This window comes from Nipponia nippon, unplaced genomic scaffold (assembly GCF_047370975.1).
Source record: "Nipponia nippon isolate SJK-2023a ecotype South Korea unplaced genomic scaffold, ASM4737097v1 scaffold_7, whole genome shotgun sequence".
In the NCBI taxonomy this organism is placed as follows: Eukaryota; Metazoa; Chordata; class Aves; order Pelecaniformes; family Threskiornithidae; genus Nipponia; species Nipponia nippon.
This window is the reverse complement of record NW_028262391.1, coordinates 3,905,202-3,917,685: the sequence shown is the minus strand read 5'-3', so window position 1 is coordinate 3,917,685 and position 12,484 is coordinate 3,905,202. Positions and strand designations below refer to the sequence as shown.

At 45.5% G+C, this 12,484-nt stretch overlaps 1 protein-coding gene across 2 annotated transcripts; it reads right to left on the bottom strand.

Moving 5' to 3' along the window:
• Positions 1-1,038: 1,038 nt before the first annotated feature.
• On the bottom strand, positions 1,039-11,784 carry TNFSF10 (TNF superfamily member 10). Of its 2 annotated transcripts, none has more exons than XM_087740633.1 (5): positions 11,536-11,784; positions 7,480-7,632; positions 5,892-5,934; positions 5,062-5,181; positions 1,039-4,352 (listed from the first exon to the last, which is right to left on the bottom strand). In XM_087740633.1, exons 1-5 carry the CDS (start codon positions 11,659-11,661, stop codon positions 3,904-3,906), a joined length of 891 nt encoding a protein of 296 aa, XP_087596759.1. In that variant the 5' UTR covers positions 11,662-11,784; the 3' UTR covers positions 1,039-3,903. The 2 variants fall into 2 exon arrangements, with proteins under 2 accessions (XP_087596759.1, XP_087596760.1); XM_087740634.1 differs by having other exon boundaries at positions 1,039-4,349.
• Between the last annotated feature and the right edge of the window lie 700 nt (positions 11,785-12,484).

Below are 12,484 nucleotides of genomic sequence, written 5' to 3'. Positions count from 1 at the left end.
CCGCACACACAGACCTACTCGTCTGGTTACCGAGGCTTGAGGCATGCCCATCTATTCTGAATAAAGACTAACACAAACACTGAGCTAAATGTATTTAGATTATGAATCCATTAGGGAGGCAAGCATCCTTCTGCTAATCACATAGATGTGCAGTGCGTAAAACAGCGATGTGGGGGGCTGCCGGAGCCCGGTACAGTGGGAATAAGATACTATTGGGAACTGCTAAGAGAAGGCGATGTCAAAAGGGGACACACAGAGGTCCTCGGGGGTGGCTAAGGTGGGGGGGCGACGTTCCTGGGGGTTTGTCCCCCAAGAGCAACCGGGTTCCCTGCTGTGGCACGTTGCTGCTGCTCCAGCCGTAGCCCTTCAATGCACACGCGGGATGAAACCAGCCCCTCTCCCATCTCAGGGCTGGGGGTCCGGTTAGATGATGCCTCCATGTCTTGTTGAGTTTCCAGGGTTCGCCTGGGATTCGTACTCTTTTTTGGTTGGGGCAAATTTTAGAAGCGGAGCGAACAGACCAAACAATATCCCGTGTTTGCTGTTGGGGCAGGGAGTGCATTTGTTTTCAACATCAGGGGTTCTCCAGTTTACTGCTGCTTTACAACATTTATGTAAATGGTCCTTGTCCCTCTGAATTGAATATGTCTTCTACCATAGATTGGTAATGGGTAAGGATCAGATGTTTTCCTACTAAATAGATTTCCCAGTGGTTAAATAATTGCCAAAGCCCAGAAACACAAGAACCTCAAGGGAAGTGCTCAGCGTTTTGTAGTCTCTGGTCAGGAGACCATTTTCAGTGATATCTTCAGTGTACTGCTTCCAGATGCTGTCCACCAGCTAGGGTCTGCAAGCCTGTTATATGGCACTACACAACATGGCATTGCTCAGTGGTCTGCATTACGTCCTTTGCATTGCCACCGTTTGTGGCATTTCATGGATTATAACTGATACCAGCCAATGTCAGAGAAATTATTTCAGACAGGGTTGTTGTTATGGAAGCCATAGGATGACACCAATAATCACTGCAAGACTAAATAACTATTTACTAAAAATGTTTTATTAAAAATGACTGTAGAAAAATGAATGTAGAAAAATTACAACATTTACATGTTACCGCAACCTCCATCCACAAATAAAAATTTGCTACATTCGCCATTCAACATAAAGTGAGATGAAAAGTATGATTCAGGGTGCAAATGTACAAACAGAAGTTGCTATATCCTTCCATTCGTCTTCAAATGTGTTCTGTCTGATATTGCTTGATAATCTCCCCCCAAGATAAAATCTGGCAAGCACGCCTTTGGATTATTCAGTGTGATCCCTGTTGCGATATGCTCTGCATGCAGAGATGAATTATGTACAGTTAGATAAAAAAGGTGGTAATGCCAGGGAGTATTCCCCAAGTGACAGCGGGCACGGCGTTATATATTGAGAGTTGAGGAGAGAACATGGAGCAAAAAAATCTGTGTGTAATAGACAATTTGTCTTAGCATCAGGTGCAAGTTTGTGGAGTCCCCCACGGTTCCCTTCCAGTCCCTTCTAGCAGCCACGACGCCTACGTTACACAAATCGGTTCTTAGCCATAGGGAGGGTTGCTGACTCTAAGCTGCCACCAGTAAATCCGAAATACTTTTTCACAGTTCAAAACGCTTTTCTTTCAGATAAGCTCCTAAAATAACATTCCTAAAAAAAAAAAAAGTTAACTTTTTAATACAATAAATTGCTAAAAAAACCCTCAAACCTGATAACGCGGGTCAGTCCTGTGCTGGGATCGGAAAGCCCGGTCCATTTGCAAGGAGAACCTACGAAAGTCTTTTCTCCAATATAGCAGGCATCCAGACGTAGGGAATGGCTTTGTTCTCCCTAGCCTTTTCTGGCAGGCAGAAAATTTCTGAAGTCAATACTGAAATCAGAAAGAAAACTGTAGCAATATTTTCTGTTCTCTGTTGAAACAGATGATTTGAGAATGAGGCAAACCCAAGCATTCCAGTAAACGATGAAGAATTGCACATATTGGATTACCACTGAACACAGTATATGTGACGCTATGTTAAAACAGCAGACAAAAGTTAAAACTCATCATTTAAGGCTTATGGCAGTGTTTCTTTGCCCCAACCTGTCAAAAGGAGGGTATTCCTGAAATTCTTCTCTTGCTGCTCCAACGCAGGTATTTAAGTGAACCAACATACCTGCTTTTCTGAATGACAAAACAAATGCAGGGGCTCGTGTCTACTCCCTTCCTCTTGTTGACACAGTAGTAAGATGAATGATGTGTGTTTACTCATGAGGCCCATATGCAAGGGCCGTGCAGTGATTTAATTACCCGAATGTGGAGGTGAATGCGAGGGTTCCCACGGCAACCTTAGTGTATTAGAAAAATAGACAAGCAGATTTTCTCCTGGCATCAGTCTGTTGACGTAAAGTAACACTTGCAGAACAACTGTCTTCCTTTCCCTCCAATTTTCTTTTCACCTTCTTTTCGCCACTGTTTTCTCTGAACCGGGGCAAAATGCATTTGTGGTGCAAAGTGGTATCGCTCCACTGACAAGGCTGCAGGTGTGCCGATTAATGCTACCCGATTTATGCTGTGGATCTAGTCCACACAGCTTACACTTGCACATCTTTTTTTCCCTTTCTTTTTTTACTATCAAATAGTTCTACTCATAGAGTTAAACAATATAGTGGTCAGTTTTTGAAAAAATTACGGGTTTAAAAAAAATGAAAATTTTCCACCCGTTCCTAAAAATAAAATAAAAATCAAAACAGCATTACCCAAATTGCAGCTCTTGTTTAAGTACGGATAGTTGTGTATGTTTTCCTTAAAATATTAGTCATCGGGGTGTGTTATTCTGCATTACATCCTACCAAATACAGGCCAGTACAAATAAACACGGAAGAACCATGTCATGCTTAATTTGTGGCAAATGTCTAATAGAATTCAGTATTTACAGAAAAACACCTTTTTTCTGGATCAAGTACTTGCTGTCAAGAAGTGTAACAGCAACTACATTACCAAACCTATTGGAAGCCTGGTGAAATGTTTGCGGCACAGCAATTAAGTAAATAGGCACTATCATAATGTGCTGATCAAAATACTGATTGACTTCAAAACCTCTTCTGTGCCATTTCAGCAGCTGTTTTTATGTACAATGTCCTGATTAAGACAGACTAATGTGTTTACTCAAGCCATGATCCTGAAAAATGCTTAAGCACATATTTAATTTCAAGCATGTAAATACCCTGATTTAGTCAGACTGTTCGTGTGCTTAAAATTAATTAGGTGCTTAAGTGCTTTGTTAGATGAGATGAAGACGAGCAGTTTGTTTCTGTCGGCCTTTCACTTTTGTAAAACTTAGATTCAGACAAAAACTTCCAGAGTAATTCCATGGGCATCTGGGAAGCACTACTTGCAAAGGCTCCTTACAGGAGCTGAGATATTCAAGACGGGGTCCCAATGGAGACCACGAATAAAATTTGATGTCCAGTCTCAGCCTCGAGTAACCGGACCCAGAGCATCCTCCATCCCACCTGCTGTGGCTGAGCTGGTGCGGAGCATCTCTGCGGAGGTGGCGGCGAGCGCTTACCTGCCCGGGGTTCTGGCCGAAGGTATCATCTGTGGCGTGCGAAATCCTCGCACGCCCCCAGCCTGGCTGGGCAGCGAGCCCTGGTGCCCGTGCCTGCGCAAAGCATCGCCATCCGCAGCTGCAGCCAGTGCTGCTGCTCCCGCCCGGCTGCCGGGGAGCGTTCGGCACGGTCGGACCTCGCGCTGAGTGAGCTGAGAAAGGGGAGGCTGGTATTGGCGGTATTGCTACAGTGTCTGCTTATCATCCCCTATTTTATAGAATTTTAAGCTGGTCCTGACTATGCAAACTGGCTCCTTTGGAGAATGATTTTCATCTTTTAACCGATCATAAAGGCTCCGAAAAAACTCGCTTCTTTGTCCATGTCAACTATGTCACTATTACTGACAGAGACAAAAATCCTGTCCTCTCTTTTCAGCTGAAACACACCACCTTGGTAGATGGAGTAAAGTCCATATTCTGCCTTTTTAGACCAGCAGCTTGTTCTTGCACTTTTCATGAGCAAAATGGGCTCCGGGTAATTAGTCAGTTTGTAAACGTATTGGACAAGCTGTTTGGGGTTCCTGATTTGTGCCAACAAATCTGAATCCTCGTTCTCGTTTTCACGGAAACGAAAGTAAGTTTGTGAGTAGATGTAATAAAACCCAGTTTGGGGTATCACTAGCTCGCCATTTCTCAGCTCCACGTTGTACAGGAAAGAGTGGCCTTTCCTTGACGATTCCCAGTTGTTTATTTTTTGTCCGTTCCCTCTTCTGGGCGAGGAATCTACTTGAGAAAAATAGAGAGAAAACGTTAAATTAAAAGCCAGGTAGTGAAGCCAGGTGTCTGGAGTCGGGGAGTCTGGTTTTTAACAATGAAGCAAGGAAACCTGCTCTTCCCAGCCGCTCGCTAGGGCCGTTCTCAAAACAATCTGAAGGTGCAGAAGGAAGCTGTTTAGCTCTATGTGGGAATTCACACGAACTACTTTTATTTTTAGTTTTTGTGCTCCCAAATAAGAGGAAAATCATCATGTTACTTAGTAACAAAGTTAAAATATCCATTTGTGTCTGATACCCTCCAAAGCTGTAGAAACCCTACCAAGCCTTTCATTAACATGGCCTGAATGTCAAGCCTCTCCTGTCTCTGTCTCCCATTTCTAATAGGTCTGTCACCATAGCAGCTGGACTCACACAAGTAACAGAAAGAAATTAGAGGGAAGAAAAGAGGGAAACTTAACATTAGGAAGAAGGGTATTTATGTTCTTTCCCCTAACGAAGGTTCCAGAAGAAAAGTTAGTGAGGTACCCAGAGGGAGTGGGCTTTCCCCCTGTTCTGCAAGAATTAGCTGAAAAAAACATTGTTTAAGACAAGACGACTTTTTTATGATTTGTTTCTTACTGTTAACTCAAAGTGAGTATTAAAAAGTATATATAAGCACCGGCTAGCAATGAGAGAGTAAGTTCTGTGATCTTTAACTGTTTTTAAAGGTTTTTCCTTACTGCGTGGGGACAGGGAATTCTTCCTATTGCTGTTGCCCGTCAGATGCGCGGCGATCCTGTTGACGGGACTGCGGGGTGGCTGCTGCCCATCGGTGTGCGACAGCGTCAGGGCTCTTTCAGCTAAGGAAAGACCAGAAAAGGAGCCTCACGTTAGAAGCAAGAACGTTAGAAAGCACGTCTGTCCCATTTGACCTGATTTTCAGGAACAGGTATGTCATTTTTTTAATTGGCTAAATCGTAGACTGAATGCTGTACATTGGCCAACAAGGCTCAAATGTCTCTTTCGCTCTTGCTCTCCTTGAAACATCTTTATATGCCTCTTTGTTCTCCTTTTTCTCCTCCCCCCACCCCAAAATTACCAATAGACAACTTAAAATAACCCATAGTACGAAATTTTCACATTCATGATCAGTATCTTTTATGGTTAAGTATTCATAATCTTTCCTCCAAATTTCCACTTGGAGGTTGTAAGGCTTTTTCTCGACGTGTTTAGAGCTGTATGAGCTTCAGCAGAGCTATTCCTTGCCTGATCTATGTGTAGAGCAGGTCAGTGCTGCTTGTTCCCGGGAGAGCAGGCCGTTTAAACGTCCCCAGAGCACCGTGGGACCGAGTCCTCTGCATCCACCTCGCTGACCTTGCTCTACCCACTTGACCATATTTCTGGCTCCTGAAAACTTGCCTTCTAGTAATAAGTAATCCTTTTTTTGATGACTTGCTGCCAGTACAAGATCTTAGTCAGTGTTTTCTACACTTCTAAAAAATTGAGTCACTGCACATCAGGTGCCACTAGCAGCTCCTTTTTGCCACAGATAATAAAATTATTATAATACCGTTGACTGCAGATATGTTTTCCTCGTAGCTTCTCGTCATCATCTGCCAACAAACACAGAGAAAACGAACTAGTTTCTCAGCAGAAACAGATAGGTGCAGGAAAAAGACACTCCTTTCTCAAACTCACGAATAAAGGGTATTCTGGATTTGATCAACAAGCAAATAATAATAAAAAAGCGTATGAATTTGTTGCAATAATGTATTTCTACGTTTACATCTTTTATGTAACAAAATACATGGGAAAACATTTTCAAGAGAGCTCAGCCACCTGGGCTTTAAGTCTATTGGAAAATTTGACCCTCATGCTTTTCCCAAATAAGAAGAGATACAGTGTACAAGCATCTGCTTCCATTTGCAGAATACTTAGCAGTGTGCACTTCTGTGGGATCTTAGCTCTGAGAAATTAAAATTTCATTTATTTTTATACCTCTACCTATCTATCTCTCTAAGCCCTTAAGCCAGCATATCTTACTTTCTGCATTCCCCTTCTTTACAACTGTTGGCCGACTGCTGAAACGACCTAGCTTGGTTACCGACGGTGGGGCAGCTGCAGCAAGCGTGCTGAGGGTCTGAGATGATTTACCTGGGTGACTAACACGGGCCACCTACTGATGGGTTCTGCCCTGCCACATTTCTATTTATCTATGTATATTATTTATTATTATTACTATTATTATTATTACCATCATCATCATCCTCATCATTTATTATTTCTAGCACCCAGGCTATCGTTTTTTAAACAATCAGGGAACCCAGTAGGTATATTAGATGTGTAAATGTACACCAAATAAAACAATGCTTTCTTTATGCAGAAGTTCAGGGACTTCACCGGCAGAGCTTCCACCAAAGGAGCCGAGATCGCTGTACACAAATAGAGGGTCTGTTTTGGGCTGCAAGATTTGCCAGGTAAGTTTCAGCCAGCAGTGAATTTTTATGGATGAGCTTTTTAATGTGCTGGATATGAGATTTTGAAAACCATTCCAGAAGTTTTTAGCCTTTCTGATTTTTCAGCCAGGCTTATTTTCCTCTCTGTAGCCAAAATTGTATGTCTCGTGTGTCAGTCACGCAGGAGATGGTGCTCTCTGAATGCTGAGCTGGGAAGGTGCTGTGCCCGATGCTGTGTGCTCGCTCTCTCTTTCCTCCCCTAATACGTTACAGAGCTCACGACTAGGCCATTCCTCAGGCACCTTTTTACCTCTCCCTGTGCTACATTTCATCTCGTTTTCTCATGCTGGCCTCCCTGTATTTCCAAAGAGGGAGCGACACCTCTGCTAGCACTACGATCTGTATGGTCAGGGAGAAAACAAGCTCGAGTCAAACACTTCTACCCTGAGGTATTTCAGACAAGCCAACCCATCACTGAAATTCGCTTAGTAAAAACCGATTGTCTTTGCTTTATTATTTCCTGAATGTAGTGAAACCACTGTCATGGGTTGTTTTGGCTTCAGTGCAAGCACGCTGCAGCTGAAGCTGTGGCTTGACTATTGCTTTGCAACAAAACAATCTGAGAGCCCCCCCTTTATTCTGCTATTAGGATTCTTTGAATATCACCAAGCACACTGTTTCAGTGTGTCGGTTCCCAAATACCTTTTTAATTAACTTTCCCAGGTGCCACTTTACTTGCCAGCAGGGATCAGCTGCTCTGTCTTGGTTTTCAATTAGATCCAAGTTTTGGATGAAATTTCCGATTTCCTCCCCCGTGAGACAAGCGATGCCGCTCTTGGAGTACGTGTCCCGGAGCTGCAGCAGAAGGGAAAGCCAGGATTTTTCACCTGTGATGTGCTCGCAGATGTTCAGCTGTAGTATGGCTCTAAATTCACTACGCTTAGGAACATACTTTCCTTTAAAGCATTTGCTATTACGGTGCAAGTTATGACTCCAGCACAAGTAACTTATCCTGATTTTACATATTTATTTAACTACGATGGCATACCTAATATGCAAAAATACACTTACATTATCCCCACGGACATAAATTTGGTATCCAGCACTCAACCAAATCAGTTTTGTGAAAATTCAATACCCAAACCACTCATGTTTTGAATTCTTTAGTTTCTCTAGTTCCGCATTAAAAACAGTTCTTTCGCGCAAGGGATTTTTCTTCACAAATTATTGAGGATGAAATCAAATATCAGACCTTAAAAGTATTTTCCAGTCTGTCTTTTCAGTCAACGCCACTTACAATCCAGGCTTTTGCTGATATATCTCCATATCCTCGCCACATCCAGTTTGGGATCTCTCTGTAACTGTATTTGACCCAATAGTCCAGAACAAAGTCCAGACAACACAGATGATGTCTGGGTCCAAATAAAATTATAATGCTGGATGCTTGTGACATGGGCCTACAGCTATACTCTCTAGCCATAGAGAAAGCATGTTTTCTTCTGATAAAGAGAAATGAGTTTGAAGAGAGTGGCAAAACTCCTGTGGACTCTAAGGGAATCGGACTGGGAGAGTTTGTATCCCAGCAGCAAGCTCTTCCCAAGCCCGGCTGCATCCGCAGGGCGAGGGATGCAGACAACTCCAGCTGGCGCTGTTGTTTAACGTAGGAGCAGGTAACCCCAGCTGCCTCCAGCGCATCCCAGCGGAGATCAGCTCCTGTTTGCTTTGAACTCGGCTGCTGCTGCATCAGCTAGACCGACTGGTAAGGCTGGTTGTGCCAGCAAAGCACTAGGGGAACTGGGAAGAAAGAGCAATCAGCAATAAACATGCAAAGCATTCAGATGGACTCCTTCTAACATTTAAATGTCACTCTTCTTATGTTAAAGAAGCTTAGCTAAACAGGTACATTTATTCTAGAAGTACCCGTTTCAGCTGTCCTTGAGACTGGGGTATTGAAAGCAACAAATGGAGTCACCTCCTCCTTCACACTCCATCCTTTTCCTGCCTGTTAGAAAACAAAGGCGTTTAGGAAGGGATTTCACGCTCCAGGAGGATGAGGAGAATTCACCTATAGCACCCTGCAAGTCCTAAGGGGCTGAGCAGCCCCTCAGTTTGCAGCAGCAGACTATTGAGCTTCATCTAATACTGGAAATGATTCTGTACTCTGTAGGCACCAAAGCGAAATGGGGCCACTGCTATGAGCATCTGCGCAGGTCTCTGTGTCCTTGCTGAGAAGTACAGTGATATTCTTCAATCAGGTTTCTTGTTTCAAGAACTCACTTAAAGTGATTAAAATTATGTGCTTATTAAGGTAAAAATGCACTTAAAACTACGGGCTCTGACAGATTTACCTATACTAGCTTCTATAACATAGTTTGAGTTTAAAAAAAAAAATCTGTGAGCAGAGGAGATATTAGTTTATTCTCTTACCGGATCTGCTAGAGCTCACCTCTGAGCTTTGCCCAACGATCTGGAAGCAAACAGTCCCGCACTGCTGCCTTTTCCTGATCTGGCATACTTTTCCCCCCAAACAGCTTTACTATCCTGGCATTGGAACAATATTTTGCATGCATTTTGAAATCCTCAGGGAAGGCAGCCTTGTACCAGCACCATATGGTACTGAAGGATTGGTATTTCTGTTTTACGGGTAGAGAAAGCAAGGTGTTGCAGGGTTGTAAGACTTGCTCAAATGAGCTTTATCTGTAGCGCTGAAGTCCTTGAGGACACAAGTCCTGCAGGAAAGCTATCTGGTAAAGCTTCCCTCCTATTCTAGGAGTAGTGCGTGGACTATGTTTTCAAAACAGAAGGAAGCCAGGATATTTTCCTTGCAGCCCTGTATCCTGAAGCATAATGAACTTTATTGTGCTCGTGTCTCAGCACTTCCTCCCATAGCAAAAACCGTTAAACAAATGGTCCTATTCGTAGTCCTACTCAGATTACTACAGCTGTAGAGAAAAAAAAAAAACCTGCTAGTTTTACATTATTCTTTTTGTAAAGATAAAAATATCTGCTGTCTGTGCAGCCATAGTAATTTGGCGAAGGTGTAGAAATGCAGATATTGTGAACAACAAAGGGAAGAAAAATGGGCAAAAATCGCAGTTTATCTTTTGAGATTTATTCCACACGCACCATGTGGACGTGGGGTAGCAGACTGTGTTTCTAGATAAGCGTTTTCCTTGTTTATCGTGCACCAGGCGGCACATGCAAGCATATGTGCTTCAGGCCCCCCCCAGAGCCAGCGACCTTACTCGTAGCCCAGCAGAACTTCAGCGTGGGCAGATTTAGCTTTTCACACCAAATGCAGGCTTGTTATTCTTCAGAAACAGTCAGCTGTAATTTGGGCAAGTATCACTAGATGTGGTTGTGTCCCAGGTGTACATATTTGAATAAAAGGAGGGGAAAGATAAGTGTGGTTACTAATTGCTTAGATTGGCAAGCCTGTTAGCGAAGGACTCTGGACCGTATCCATGAAGAGATGAGAATGCATTTATATATTTTTCTTCATTATCAGTATTATGGAACTTGATTTCATAAAATCAACACATCTCTGTGACTCCCCCATTTCACCAAGTCTGGGACAGCCACAGCTACAAACTTAGCAGGAAAATCTCTTTTATACATTTCCAAAATATGAGCATTGACTTATATTGTAGAATACCGTATATGCTTTAGCATTTGCTTCACAGCAGACTTTGACATCTCAGAAGACTCCACCTATTAAATCTGGTGTGGAATAAATGCACAGGTAAGATAACATTTTAACTCATGCACTGCTTTCTGAAGTTGTGTCACTATAGCACACTTAACCTGCAGTTAGGTTTACCCGAGTGCCAGGCAGAGCGACAGGCTGGTACAACTCTACAGCAGGACAGTAAACTTTGGGCAAGACACTCGGGGAAACCCCGGGTACCAGGGGGTCAGTGAAAAGCAGGACCACACACATAAAGGCTCGCGGGACTATATGAAATGTCATTTCCTTGGAATGCAAAGGGTCTTTTGCAGGAAGAGGAAAGAGTTAAGCAGCAGCTAGCAGGCTTGAAGGGTGGCTGCAAGGAAACCGAAGCATCTAGCCTATACAATGGGTCTTTTACAAGTCATTCTGAGCAATTCAGTGGTGGTTGCTGTCTGGGTGAAGTTCCTTTGGGATTAGTCACTGTATTAAAACTATGTCTTTTCCTAGAGGAGGTATTTAAAAGGCACCTCGGCTTTTCTCAGTCGTTTTTCCCCGTTGGCTATAGGAATACCCAGCTGGCAGAGCCTGCTGCTGCTGCAGTCCTCCGAGCCCTGCTAACGCTTCTGCGGCGCTGGTGGGGCACCGCAATGTGATGAGAGAGCAAGTTTGGGGCTCTAATGAAAAAATTCTTAACTTCTTTAAAAAAAAAAAAAAAGCAACAAGGCAGAAACTTTTTAATTGTCCTCGCCTTGAGCTCCGTCCCCTGCGCGCAGACTCACGGCCCCGGCAAGCTCAGACAAAGGAGCAGGCACGGAGCGAAGCTTTGTCCGGGGGCGCCGGGGCTGGGGCCGCCGTCCTGCAAACACCTTAAAGCTGCCCGCGGCTCCGCTGAGGGAGGCGGGGAGAGCGGGGTCCCTTCTGCGGGGAGAAGGGGAGAGCGGGGTCCCTTCTGCGGGGAGATGGGGAGAGCGGGGTCCCTTCTGCGGGGAGATGGGGTCCCTTCTGCGGGAGACGGGGAGAGCAGGGTCCCTTCTGCGGGAGATGGGGAGAGAGCGGGCCCCCCCGGCCGCCCGCCCGCCCCCACCAACCTGTTTGAGCTCGTTGGTGAAGTAGAGGAAGGTGACGGCCACGCAGACGGACTGCAGGAGCACGGCGGCGACGAGCACGGCCCCGCAGGTCTGCCCCGGGCTGGGCCCGGCGGCGGGCAGCATCATGGCCGGGCAGGGCTGGCCGCAGGACGCGCCGCGCTCGGCGGAGGCTTTGCCCGCCGGGGGAGAGGCGGAGCGGGCCCGGGCCTCACCGCCGCTGTCCCGCGGCGAAGTGCGGCCCCCGGCAGCCCGCCCGCTGCCCTGCCCGCCCCGGCTCCCCGCCTCCCCGGCAGCCCCAGCCCCGCGGCGGCGGGCGGGACGCTGCCTCCCCCCGCCCCGTCCCGTCCCGTCCCGTCCCCTGCCGCCCCGCCGGGCCGGGCCGCTGCGGGGCTGCTGGGGGTGCGGGTCCTGCCGGGGGGTCCCCAGCCCCTGCCCGCCGCCCCTGAAGCGAGGAGCCGTTTGCCAGCCGTCACGGTGCGGGGCATTTCCGAGCAACCTTTCTGGGCGATCTCCAGTAGGGAATGGTGGAAATGGGATTTTTAAAAGAGATTAAAGCTGTGGTTGAGTACGGAGGGGCCCAGAGTTTCCTAACTCCAAGCTGGGTTATAGAATCATAGAATGGTTTGGGTTGGAAGGGACCTTCAAGATCATCTGGTCCTTGAGCAGGGACGCCTTCCACTAGACCAGGTTGCTCAAAGCCCCATCCAACCTGATTCTATCATTCCATGATGCCTTCGTGTCTTGGTGGGTTTCCAGGGGTCGCTTGGGTTTTGTACCCTTTTTTGGTTGGGGCAAATTTTAGAAGTGGAGCGAATAGACCGAACAATATCCCGTGTTTGCTTTTGGGGCAGGGAGTGCATTTGTTTTCAACATTAGGGAACCTCCAGTTCTACATCTACATTTATGTAAATGGTCCTTGTCCCTCTGAATTCAATCTGTCTTCTAACTC